This window comes from Terrapene carolina, unplaced genomic scaffold (genome assembly GCF_002925995.2).
Source record: "Terrapene carolina triunguis isolate 2854851 unplaced genomic scaffold, T_m_triunguis-2.0 Scaffold558, whole genome shotgun sequence".
Classification (NCBI taxonomy): domain Eukaryota; kingdom Metazoa; phylum Chordata; order Testudines; family Emydidae; genus Terrapene; species Terrapene triunguis.
In genome coordinates, this window is record NW_020664909.1 from 8,059,246 (window position 1) to 8,071,927 (window position 12,682).

The 12,682-nt window shown below is 40.9% G+C and overlaps 1 protein-coding gene across 6 annotated transcripts in view; it reads left to right on the top strand.

Moving 5' to 3' along the window:
- PHLDB2 (pleckstrin homology like domain family B member 2) overlaps positions 1-12,682 on the top strand; it is a 102,603-nt gene that overhangs the window by 71,222 nt on the left and 18,699 nt on the right. For 3 of the 6 annotated variants that reach the window (XM_026658972.1, XM_026658974.1, XM_026658973.1), the window contains 3 exons: positions 2,060-2,200; positions 3,373-3,472; positions 12,641-12,655. In XM_026658972.1, the coding sequence (XP_026514757.1) occupies positions 2,060-2,200; positions 3,373-3,472; positions 12,641-12,655 (256 nt within the window). Of the gene's footprint in view, positions 1-233; positions 408-2,059; positions 2,201-3,372; positions 3,473-12,640; positions 12,656-12,682 lie in introns of all 6 variants that reach the window. The other 3 variants (XM_024200349.2, XM_024200350.2, XM_024200348.2) reach the window with 2 other exon arrangements.

Sequence of the window (12,682 nt, forward strand, 5' to 3'; positions counted from 1 at the left end):
AAAAAATTCCTATCTTTGTGCTGCTATAAACTTGTGCAATAAACTTGGTATTTAGCATTTTTACATTGCTTCAAATATTTAAATATTTATTTGACCAGTTCCAGCATAATATGTACTTTCATTCTAAACTCTCCCAATGAAATATTGTTATAAACTGCAGCTTGTGTGTGCCATGTGTATTGAGTAATTCCTAGTAGAAAACTCTGTGTGTAATTTCTCTCTTTCCTATAAAGCTAAGATCATCTCTCTGTTCTGGATTTGTGTTTCCTCACTCTCTTTCTCCTCGCTCTATTGCTCAACTTCCATCAGTCCATTGGCCTGAGGTCATGGTTACACATGTAGATCCTTTTCCTTTATCTGATACACCTCCTCCTCTTCCAGCTAAGAAACACCGCAGGCAACAACAGGTAACAAATTAAAAGCTGATCATCTTGGATTTTTTTTATGGTGGCAATGAAGTCATTTACACATGAATTTTTCATGTGACGTGATTATCTAAGAATCCATAATTGATTCAAACTTGCAGAGTTCTGTACTTAAAGGTTTTGCTGAATTTTTATGAATTATTACTGAGTGGTGTCGAATAAATAGTCTCTTCTTGATGGTGGTCTGTAAATGCGTTTAGTGATAGAGACATGCACAATGAGATGAGAAAAGATCTCATAATAGCCCGTGGCACTGTACATATTGTATGTCTGTTCACTTTTAAAACAAATGAATAACACAGTGGAAAATGCTGACACTTGAGAGCCATCTTAATTGTTGGAAGCTCTTGCAACAGTAAAGTGCAAGTCGTTAGATCTACAGTCAAATTTAAATGGAAGGTTTTCTATTACCTTCCAACAATGGACTCTCTAAAAATATATTGGCTTTAAACTACCAGTTCATTAGCATTTGGAGGGGTTTATTTTTCCTTTGCCTAATAGGATGCCACTTGTAAACTTAGGCTTTGTCTACACTACATAGCTTTTAGCGACATGGCCGTTAAAAGTTTGGCAGTGGCTGTTTGTCGGCACTTTTACAAAATACTTCCCTCCCCTATGAGCGGGGCTTGTTTGTTAGTCTCTAAGGTGCCACAAGTACTCCTGTTCTTTCAACAGGAGAGTGCTCCTGCCGATAACGAGCTGCTTACACTGCCACTTGCTGTGGCAAAACTTTTGTCTTTCAGGTGGGGGCTTTTTTAAGCACCTGTGAACGACAAAAGTTTTGTCCTTCAATTGGCTATGTAGGCAAAGCCTTAGACTCCTTGTGTTTTTAAAACAATAATTGGGTGCAGGGCCAACAACGTGTTCCTGTTCTTACAATGTTTTCTTAATCAACAGGCAGTGCTGATGTAAAATTACAGGCCCATTTTTATGTACAGTAATATTCAGTTGCAAATTGGTGATGATTTAACATTAAGCTTTACTTTCTGTTTATGAAATATTTTTCATTCGATGTGTGTGATATCCTACATTTTTGAGAGCTTTGTTTAAGATGAATCTCTTAACAACTCACCAGTATGGAAACAAATTTTTAATTTTAAGGGTATGAAGAATTAAAACTGTTGTTTATTTCTAAAATAATCCCCGTGTCATTAATTTGGTCCACAATCTCCATAAAAAGAAATATGTTACAAGTTCCATTTCTATGTCCCATTGAATCTTGGAAATCACACCACTTTTATTTGGCCATTTATATGTCATAACTAGCAGAACTCATTAATGATAAATGCTTAAATGGGAACCCTAAGCACAGCACAAGCTTCAGAGAATCCTTAATGCTATTGTAAATTGAGAATAGTTGATAATTTTTATCTTTGGAGACAATTGGTTACTATTTTACCATACACCATATAATTTTTATGACTAGTAATATATTTTTAGTACTGCAGTAGCCTTTAAAAAAACAGCAACAAATTCTGGACAAGATGTAAAACAGAATATTTAGCTTTAAAATGAGACACGTTCTTTACAGTGAAATTTTGAGACTATAGATTTCATTATATTCTGTGTGGAACATAATTTACCAAACAGTTCAATTCATTTTGTCAAAACAGTGTTGCAAATTATATTTTAAGCACTTTAGAAATCTGGAAGAAAGAAAGAAACAGCACAAGGAGGGCACGTATTTGAGTGATACTCTACCCCGCAAGAAAACCACTTCTTCTGTATCGCCACACTTCAGTAGCGCTACTCTCGGACGAAATGTTACTCCTAAAGTAAGTAATATGCCTATATATAGTTTTTCCATTTCTGTAGTCCCACATGAAAAGTTAAGGAGTTAAGGTTGAGTAACGTAAGGATGTTGTAATTATCCCAAAAGTAAGGCTATGTCTACACTCTAAAACACTCTGCAACTGTTCCGCTGTAGAGCTTCAGTGTAGACACTTAGTACAGTGATAGAAGGGATCCTCCCATCTGCGTAGATAATCCATGTCCCCAAGAGGTGGTAACTGGGTTGACAGAAGAATTCTTCCATCGTCCTAGTGCTCTCGACCCCGGGTGTTAAGTCAACTTAACTATGTCTCCCAGGACAGTGGCTTTTTCGTACCTTGAGAGACATAGGGTACGTCTTCACTACCCGCCAGATCGGCGGGTAGTAATCGATCTATCGGGGATCGATTTATCGCGTCTCGTCTAGACGTGATAAATCGATCCCCGAACGCGCTCCCTGTCGACTCCGGAACTCCACCAGAGCGAGAGGTGGTAGCGGAGTTGACGGGGGAGCCGTGGCCGTCGATCCCGCACCGTGAGGACCCAAGGTAAATCGATCTAAGATACTTTGACTTCAGCTACGCTATTCATGTAGCTGAAGTTGCGTATCTGAGATCGATCCCCCCCCCCCCCCCGTGTAGACCAGCCCATAGCCATGCCAATGTAACTTTTCAGTGTAGATAAACCCTAGATGTTACAAACCAGTAAATTCAGAGTTAAACTTAAAGGAAATCCAAACATGTTAAGATAGGAAAAGGCACCAAAACAACCTTAATTCAAACCTGTAGTGATGTCATGCAATAACAGTTAATTTATGATTACTATATAATAGTGGTTGCAATTCCAGATTAGAGTAAACTGATTTTTAAAGAAACATTTAGAGTTCTGATTTTTCTTTTCCTCTTGGTGTTACTAGAAGGTGGAGATGAAACTGAAAATTGTATCTAGATTGTGGCACCATGAATCATTGTAGAGCAACCAAGAGCCTTCATGTGATTTTAGGAGGAGAAGATACTTGAAAATATTTCAGAAATTGAGAACATGTACAACTAAAGTAGCTTATAGCTGATACTTTGTCATGAAATCCATATGAGGTATTAGTTTTGTCCGGAATTGCTGACTGACAAAGTTGTAAGGTGTGCAGTTTGTAAATAGCTGTTCACAAAATTTCATGCAGGGTCATTTACCACTAGGACAGAGCAACAGCTGTGGCAGTGTACTTCCTCACTGTCTGGCAACCATAACCAAAGAGTCCGAATCAAGAAGAATGCATAAAGGTAAAGTTATTTTAAAACACTTACTTTCTAGTCATGGGTATCTAATGTTCATTCTTCTGGAAAGTAAATTCCAAATCAGTGTACTTATAATCTACAGAGTTTACGTTAGGGCTTTGAAATAATATTTTTCCTTTCAATATGAAAATAGAAAGCTGCATATACTTCATGTATACTTCATGAACTACGTGTTCAGACTTCAGCAAAAGACGATGTTAAAGATGTATGGTATTAAGCTTTATTGCAGGAGCACAGGCAATGGCTCCTTGACATTTCCCATTTCAATTTAAAAGTACATAATTTTCACATATGCCGTAGTAAACAAAAAAAGTGCATTGAAGAATATGTATTGGGTAAACTGGTTAACTCCAACTAACTTGAGTGGGGTTTTTTGGGGGGTTTTTTTTGAGACAACTTATTAAAGATAGGGTGTGTGTGTGTGTTTAGAAACATTATCTAATGTAGGGTGACCAGACATCCCGATAAAATCTCTGGTCGGGACGCAATTTGTCCTGATATTTTGCTCCGCCGGCGGTTTTTTTTTTACTTCGCCAGCAGCAGGCAGCACTTGGCTTTTTTTTTTTTTTTTTGCTCCACCGGCAGCACTCGGCTCCCCCCCTCCCTCCCCGCCCCAGGTCCCGATTTTCTTCCTCTGATCTGGTCACCCTAATCTAATGCCTTGATCTTGTAAATTACTCTTCATGGGCAGATACTTTTGCCAGGGTGGAATAATCAGGGTTTATGATTGTCCCTTAAAGAAGAAGATTTATAACAGAGTACAGTTTATTTTAATTTATCATAGATGTGTGTGCCTAAAAATATTGATTGTTGTAGCTTTGCTGGTGCAACTCTGAAATAAGGACATGACCATCTGCATTCAATGTACAGTACTGCTGTGAAACATGTCCCTGCAAGCCTTGGGGTTCTGTTTATTTTCATTCGTGCTCAATTTTTTAAGTAAAAATATGTTTGATTCTGTCAACTCTGCAAACTCAACTGTTTCTGAGATCTGAGAATCAATATCTGTTCTTTCTGGTATGTGCATCATTTCCAAAAATAAATATTCTACTGTAGAAATTTAATTTACAATTGTGTTAATTATGCATTAGCCAAAATAGAATTCATACTACTTTTCCATCATAGTTTCCCATATCTGTGTTGGCTATTCAGGGCTAACAAGTGTTAAAAGCATTATTGTAGTCTAAGAAGATGCTTATAGTCAGCCAAATCAACAGAGGTGACTGAACACACATGGAGCAGATTTGCTGAGTAAAATTGCACCATTTTTACATAGTCACCTTACAGAATTGAACCACAGTTGTGGGTTTGCCTCTTAGGGTTCAGTAATCTGGAGGGCCTTGCACAAACTTTCTGTATTTTTTGTTTTGTTTTGTTACTTCCACCCTGAAGTATTTCAGAAGCAGACACAAAAACAGCTTAATTGTCAGCCTGGAAAGCTTCTCCGTTGTGTATTTTGCAATACAAGATAGCTTACAAATGCACCCAGACATAATATTTGCTATTTTTTGTGACATAATTTGTTTGCTTTGGCTTACAAAACATAAGAGACAAATATTAAGCAATTCTTTTAAGTTAGACTATCACAATCTTTTAAAATAGGAATGATTTTTGCAAAGTTATTTCAAGACTGCATTTAGAGTAGGTGATGTGAAACAACTGTGAATAGTTAAAGGCTTTTTTACAAATTGAAGACGCTGGCTATTATGGGAAGGATAGACCCACTAATTTTGAAATTCCTTGCCCACCTTTTATGTTGCAAACTCTGCCAATCAAATTTCTTTTGTCAGAATGCAACCAAACTATGATATGTGTGCCATACGAACAATTGCCTAATACATAGATCAAGAAAATGCTGAGAGAATGGGGAAGAGAATCAGTGAAATTAGTCAGTATAGTAGAGGTGTAGACTAAAAATATATAGTCTAATTCAAGACTGAATAAGCAGATGGAGAATACAAAAAAGAGGTATATTTGATTCTGTGCAAGGTGCTTTTTTCGATGCCATCTGGAATAATACGTGCTATGGTGATTGCCATATCACAGGAAGATAATTATTGCCTTAAAAGAGGCAGCAGAGAGGATAACTGTGTGAAGACACTAAATTATGAAAAGAGGTTTAGGGGATTGGGTTTATTCTCATTGGGAAAGAGGAAATTTCTTGATGGCCTAATTTGAAATGTTGAGGCACTATAAAGCTGTTGAGAGATGCTTTGCTTGCACTCACACAGGTTTTAAAAAGTGGGAGATATAATTAAAACTGAGGGGATCTAGGAATAAATGCAAAAAAACAGGCAGAACTGTCTCTGCTTCACTCTCCTTCCTTAGTGATATTTTTAATGTTTATTACCTTTTTGCTCAGATTTATTTTTTTGGAAGGAGTTTGAAGGATATAATTGCTTTTTTCTGTTCCTAAATTGTCTTACGGTTTGGGGAAAGTCCTTTAATATCACAAATCGGCAACTAAATTGTTTGCAGAAACTTTTCTTTAGACAATTTGTTAAATACTCCTGTATGTTGAACAAATCAGTGAAGAAATACAAAAATTCATCGTCAAACAAGCATTCGGTGTGTGGAAACCTGAGGGGCAAGTTCTAACACCTTTAAAAACAGGCACAAACAGGGCTCCTATGGAATTTAGTGGGGAGGCCTATACCGTGAATATAATTTAGCCCATTCAGTAGAACTTACGTTCTCTTTAATAGTATCAATGGAGAATGTGTGTTGCCTTAGAATAGTGAAAATTGGGTAAAAAAAATCACTCATGTCCTAAGATTTAAACATAATTTTTAATTTAGTTTAATTATTTGTTATTAAGGACAGGTCAAATTCTGTTCTCGAATATGGCTCCCATTGATTCAGTGGAAGATAGATTTATGTAACCAAGGCCCAAGTTCTGCATAACTTCACAAACACAGTTGAGAATGAAGACAAATCAGGTGTGAGCAGAAGTTAAATTTATTCTTCTTTCTTTCCTAAGTCCTGACAACTATATGATTTCCTTTCCTTACTATCATCCCTTTATTTCTTTGCCAGCTCTCCTCGTATATAAAAACATAATTCATCAGAAAGATAAGCTTGGCCTTTCGACTAAAAACAAGTGTAACAGCTGTTGAGTATCTGGGAAAGTTATATGCTGCTCTTGTAGGGGGATTGATATGTTGATCTTGTACATCTTTCCCATTTCTCTTAATAACACTGAACCACCAGAAAAGATTAACTTGAGAGAAGGGAAGATTCTTGTACAGCCCAACACAGAGGGCAGGCTTATATAGTGGTATATAGGCTTGTGATATATAGACATTTGTGAGAACCAAAATATAGCTGTTGTCTAATTTTAGATCCGGCAAATGATGTCACCCCTCCTGGTTTACATGATCCTGCATTGTGCTACAGGACTTCACAATTGTTTGTTCAGTATATTGTGTGGCTTTGCAGAGATAAGTAGTTTGTTTTTTTCCCCAATAAATAAAGAATAGGTATAAATATTACCTGTTTGTTCAGCTTAAGTGGACAGATCAAGCGAACACATGTATAAAATTCTTTAGACATGTTAAAACAATAAAATCATGTATTAATCTTTAATATCCCCTACACTTCCCCCAGAAAGCTCATTTTGTTAGTACAGCATATGTAAAAAGTAGATTCTAAACATTGTAAACTCGTGATGCATACTAAAACATCACTTATTTCACTTGCCTTCTCTCCGACAGTTGACAGGCTTGACGCTCCAGTGGGTTTCTGCGCTGAAAGTGATGTGTTGTGGGTGACATGATAGTCCCAGTTTATTGCTTCCAAAAGCATGCACAAGCCCATTGAATTTATTGGCATTATATATGCTTATGACAGTGGTGAATTATAGTTTTGTATGATGAATGCCTTTTTATCCTTACTATTTGGAGCATATACCATAAACATAGCACGGTGTCACATCAACTGCAATATTAAATAGAGTTGAAGTGCTGCTCAGGTGTTAACGGTGTTTCCAGTGGCTTACAAGCTTTCTTGGGGCTGAAATTATTAGGCCAGAGATATCTGTGTGTGCATATGTATAATTCTGTAGAAAGTTATTCAGCTGTCTCTGGAGGAATTGACAGTTAAGATAATTCAGAAATGTTTTTCTAAAGTAGTATTAAATTAAATACTCCTAAAATTTTTTTCTCTAATTTTCTCTCCAATTTCTACTTCACTTACCCCAAAAACATAAATTTGAAAATCCAAGAAAGTAAAATATAAATTTAAAGATAAATATTTTAATTTCACCAAAGTCAGGAAATGGAGCATTTTCAAATCCACTTCAATTTGACCATGTTGTGCATATTCATTAAGCTATATGGCTTTATGCAGGAATAGAAAACACAACAGATAGGCAAGGGGACTGACTTAAATTTCATGTGGGAACTGCAGCTTTGCATATCTTGATTCTGGGGCAGTTGATGCCTCATCTGCAAATAAATTTAAGACCAGGTGACGATGGTTTTCATTTGGAAGTATTTTCACAGATCCATTCATACTAAATGGACTTAATTGCAAAGACTATCAAAAATGTGAGTGACAAGTAACCTGATTTAAAAAACTAGACCTCACAAGGAAATAACTAAGGCCTTGTCTACACTGGCGAGTTTCTGCACAGTAAAGCAGCTTTCTGCGTTGTAACTCCTGAGGTGTGTACACACTGCCAAGCCACTTAGTGCGCAGAAACTGTAAAAAAAAAAAACCACCCCAACGAGAGGTGTACAGCTTTCTGCACCGGGGTACAGCACCGTGGTGCCAGTGTAGACACCCTGGTCAATTACAGTGCTGCGATTGGCCTCCAGGAGGTGTCCCACAATACCTGTTCTCGCCTCTCTGGTCATCGGTTTGAACTCTACTGCCCTGCCCTCAAGTGACCAACATCCTTAAATTACTTGGGAATTTTGAAAGTCCCCTTCTTGTTTGCTCAGTGACACATGCAGTGGTCTCAGTGCATCTTTCCAGGTGACCAAGCCTGGTTCATGCACGATCCCCCACTTGGCACAATGCCGAGCTGCTGGATCGCATCAGCTGCCTGTTCTACAAAGAGCTGACCGCGATACTCGGTGGCAACCCCACCTACACTGCGAAGGCCCCTGTGGCTACTTCGTTGGCTCATGTGCCAGTCAAGAATGGACCGAGCCAGGAGGAGGAAATCTTGGACAAGGATGTGGAGGGGGAGGGGGGACCCAGAGGCAGAGGATGACTCGGAGGCCAGAGATGCACGCAGTCAGGAGCTTTTTTCTACCCCGGATGACCCTAGCCAGTCACAGCTATCGGAGATTGGCGAAGCGCAAACAGGAGAGGAGGCCCCTGGTAAGTGGATCTGATTTTGGGAATCGCTGAAGCAAGTTGTTGGGGGTAGGAGGGTTGCAGAAAGCAGGCTTGTCTCCCACTGCATGCTTAGTCTGAGCGGCGGAATAGGCTGTTGATTGACTCCCTCACTTCACGGGAATCTCCCTCCGAGATCTCCAGGAAACTCTCATGGAGATACTGGGAAATCCGCTGACACGGGTTCTTTGGCAGAGCTGCTTTGTTTCTTGCCCCATTAAGGGTAACTTTCCCGTGCCACTGTGCCATCACTGGGGGGCCAGGGCGGACGCTGCAGTCTTGGAGAAGACCCTCCCTTGATTCCCTGCTCACCTTCAGCAGTGAAATATCTTTCATAGTGTGGACAATGTGCCTGTGGAAAATGTGGGGACAGTAATGATTATAAGGCTTCCCCTACAATGCTGGCTCTCCCCAAGAGCCACGTGCCCAATGTACAGTACGGTCCTGGAACACTGATTTCTCCTGCCCCTGCAGTTACTCACCATTTTGGGGGTCTTGTGGCTCATGTGTGCTTGCCTGGGGTCAGCCAGTTAGGGACAGGCATGTGAATAGTGGCTGTGTTTTAAATCAGTGGTATGTGTGTTGCAAACAATACTGCTTCTGTAAAGTGTTGCATTTTGGCTTCATAGATATGACCTTGGAACCCAGCCTCCCTCTTTGTTATCTCTGGCTAAACAGCTGCGCAGAATTAGAAAGCAGCCATGAAGAACTAAAGAGGACTTTCTGTGTGATGTCATGATGCACTCCATGGCCAAAAAACAAGAATTGAAGGAGTGGCAGGACAGCGAAAAGAGGGACCGAAAGGAGAACGCGGCACGCCAGAACAAAGCCACAGAGTGGCTCTTAAACGTTATGGAGCGCCAAGCAGACACACTCCAGGTGCTACTAGCACTGCAAACCGCACCCGCCCTCCCCTGAAGCCACTGTCACAAAACTCTTTCCTATGTGCCCCCCAGACACCGCCAACACACTCTTATCAATCTGCTGGCTCCAGTCTGTACCCGCTGCATTCCATTCCTCCCCCCCTCACAGTCCAGCCCTGCGGACTCCAAGTACCCACTTCACTCAACACCCGTTCCTCTGCAGTTTAGCCCTGCTGAAGTACAGTACCCGCTGCACTGTACTCCAAAGGAGAAGGTTGGATATGATATCTGAACATACACAAATCTTTAACCATCCCGGGACCCCACCTCCTCCTAGGAACCTCCTTTCCCCCATCCCCCTCAGTGCTGATGTGTTTTTTTGTTTGTCTCTCTCCTCTGATTGTTGGTTTTTAATAAAATAATTGTTTTGGTTTGAAAGCAATCTTTATTCCATTAATTGAAAGCAATCAGAGCCCTGCAAAGTAACAGGCAGTTTTCTTATACCTTCATAGTGCATCGTCTGCACCAATCACAATCACCTCCTAGCATTACAAGCACTCTACTCCCGAGCATAGCAACAAATATTAGTGGCTTTCAGCTTCAAATTGCTGCCCCAAGGCATCCCTGATCCTTATGGCCCCACGCTGTGCCTCTCTAATAGCCCTGGTCTCTGGCTGTTCAAATTCAGCCTCCAGGCACTGAGCCTCAGTTGTCCAGCCCTGAGTGAAGCTTTCACCCTTCCCTTCACAAATATTATGGAGCATACAGCACATGGCTATAAGCATAGGAATATTGTCATCAGCCAGGTCCAGCTGCCCATATAGGCAGCTCCAGCAGGCCTTTAAACGGCCAAAAGCACACTCAACAGTCATTCTGCACTTGCTCAGCCTGTTGACAGCAGCAAGGAGCGGTTCAACAAGATACCCTGTGTATGGCTTCATAAGCCACAGCATTAAGAAGTAGGCAGGGTCTCCCAGGATCACAGTGGGCATTTCGACTTCCCCTACGGTGATCTTCTGGTCCAGGAAGAAAGTCCCTGCAGGCCAGTGTTCCGAAAGATGCATGCGTCATGCACCTTTCCGGACCAGCCTGCGTTAATGTCGTGAAACACCCATGGTGATCCACAAGTGCCTGGAGAACCATTGAGAAATACCCCTTCTGATTATTGTACTCGGTGGCTAGGTGGTCTGGTGCCAGAACTGTAATATTCAATGCCATCTATCGCCCCTCTGCAGTTAGGGAAGCCCATTTGTGCAAAGCCATCCACAATGTCACACACATTGCCCAGAGCCACGGTCTTTTGGAGCAGGATGCGATTAATGGTCCAGCAGACTTCCGTCAACACAAGTCCAACGGTCGACTTTCCCCACTCAGAACTGGTTAGTGACCAATCAGTCTGGAGTAGCCAGCTTCCACAATGCAGTCGCCATGCGTTTCTCCAGTGACAGGGCAGCTCTCATTCTCATGTCCTTGCGCTGCAGGGCTGGGGCGAGCTCATCACACAGTCCCATGAATGTGGCTTTCCTCATCCGAAAGTTCTGCAGCCACTGCTCGTCATCCCAGACACACATGACAATGTGATCTTACCACTCAGTCCTTGTTTCCCAAGCCCAAAAGCTGCGTTCCACTGTAGTCAGCACCTCCGTGAATGCCACAAGCAATCTCATGTCGTAGCTACTACGCGTGGCGAGATCAATGTCGCACTCCTCTTGCCTTTGAAGTTTAAGGAATAACTCCACTGTCACTTGTGATGTGTTAGTCAGAGCAAGCAGCATATTTGTCAACAGTGCGGGATCCACTGCTGCAAACCAAAGAGGCAGAGCGCGCAGAACACAAACTGTTCAGAGATGGTGCCAAATGTGGATGGGAGCACAGTGATTGATGGGATGTGAAGCAATGCATCATGGGGCACTGGGACAGGACCCAGGATGCCCTGCGACCCACTCTGTCTTCTCGCAACTCTTAGCGGCAGAAGAGAAAGAGGTGCTCTGTGGCATAGCTACCCAGAGTGCACTGCTCCGAATACCGCTGCAAGTGCCGCAAATGTGAACACGCTATTGCACAGGCAGCTGACAGTGTGAACACACAACAGCCGTTTCTCTTCAGCGCTCTCTGTGCAGCGCTGTAACTGCCGGTGCTGTAACTCTGTCAGTGTAGACATACCCTAATACTATTTTAGCTAATAATTATCTGAGTTAAGAGCAGTTTGTCACATGTTAAATATCTTTGGCATAAACCATTAACTGAAAAATTGTTTCTTAGCTGTCATTCTTGATGGATTTCTCAAGGATTGTGGTGTAAGTACAATTCTGGCATATATAGAATTGATTTAAGAGCTACCACTAGATAAATGAGACATCCTGTTTAAACTAAGATGTCTACAAGTAAAGGTGATTTTAAAGTTCAGCCATCTAAAGAGGAGGAGAAAGTGATTGTTCTGAGGAAAAATTGGGCTCAGGTGAATGCTTGGGCCTGTGCAAATTCAGTGGGACTCCATGCATGTGTACAGTTTAGCCTGTGTATATTGGGTAGCATGGCTAAAGAGCCATTAAAGTAGGAATGTGAGACTTGTCCAAGTAATTAAATCTAACCAATCTATGTAGTGGTCTCCTAAAGGAAGTAGTAGAAACTGCACTGCTCATGAGTTAAAAAAAAACAAGAAAAGACAAAGCACTGGAAAACATGCTGCGTAGAGAGCACTCATCACCAGCTGCCAAGATAATGAAGGTGGTCTTTTTCATCTCTAATTTCTACTGTGTCAGTTTGCCACTCAGAACGTTGTATATACAATTTATACGTAGTTTAAGCACTCTTAGGACATGACTAAGCAAGCTCTTGGGACACGACTTATTCTACTTTAGAATAATGGGCACTAATTAAAAAAATGAAAAAACTTCTTAAATGGATACAATATGATTTTTTTTATTCTTCTTCTTATCAAACTTAGGAAAATCCAAAAAAGGTATGAGAACACCCTTTTATCTGTCTG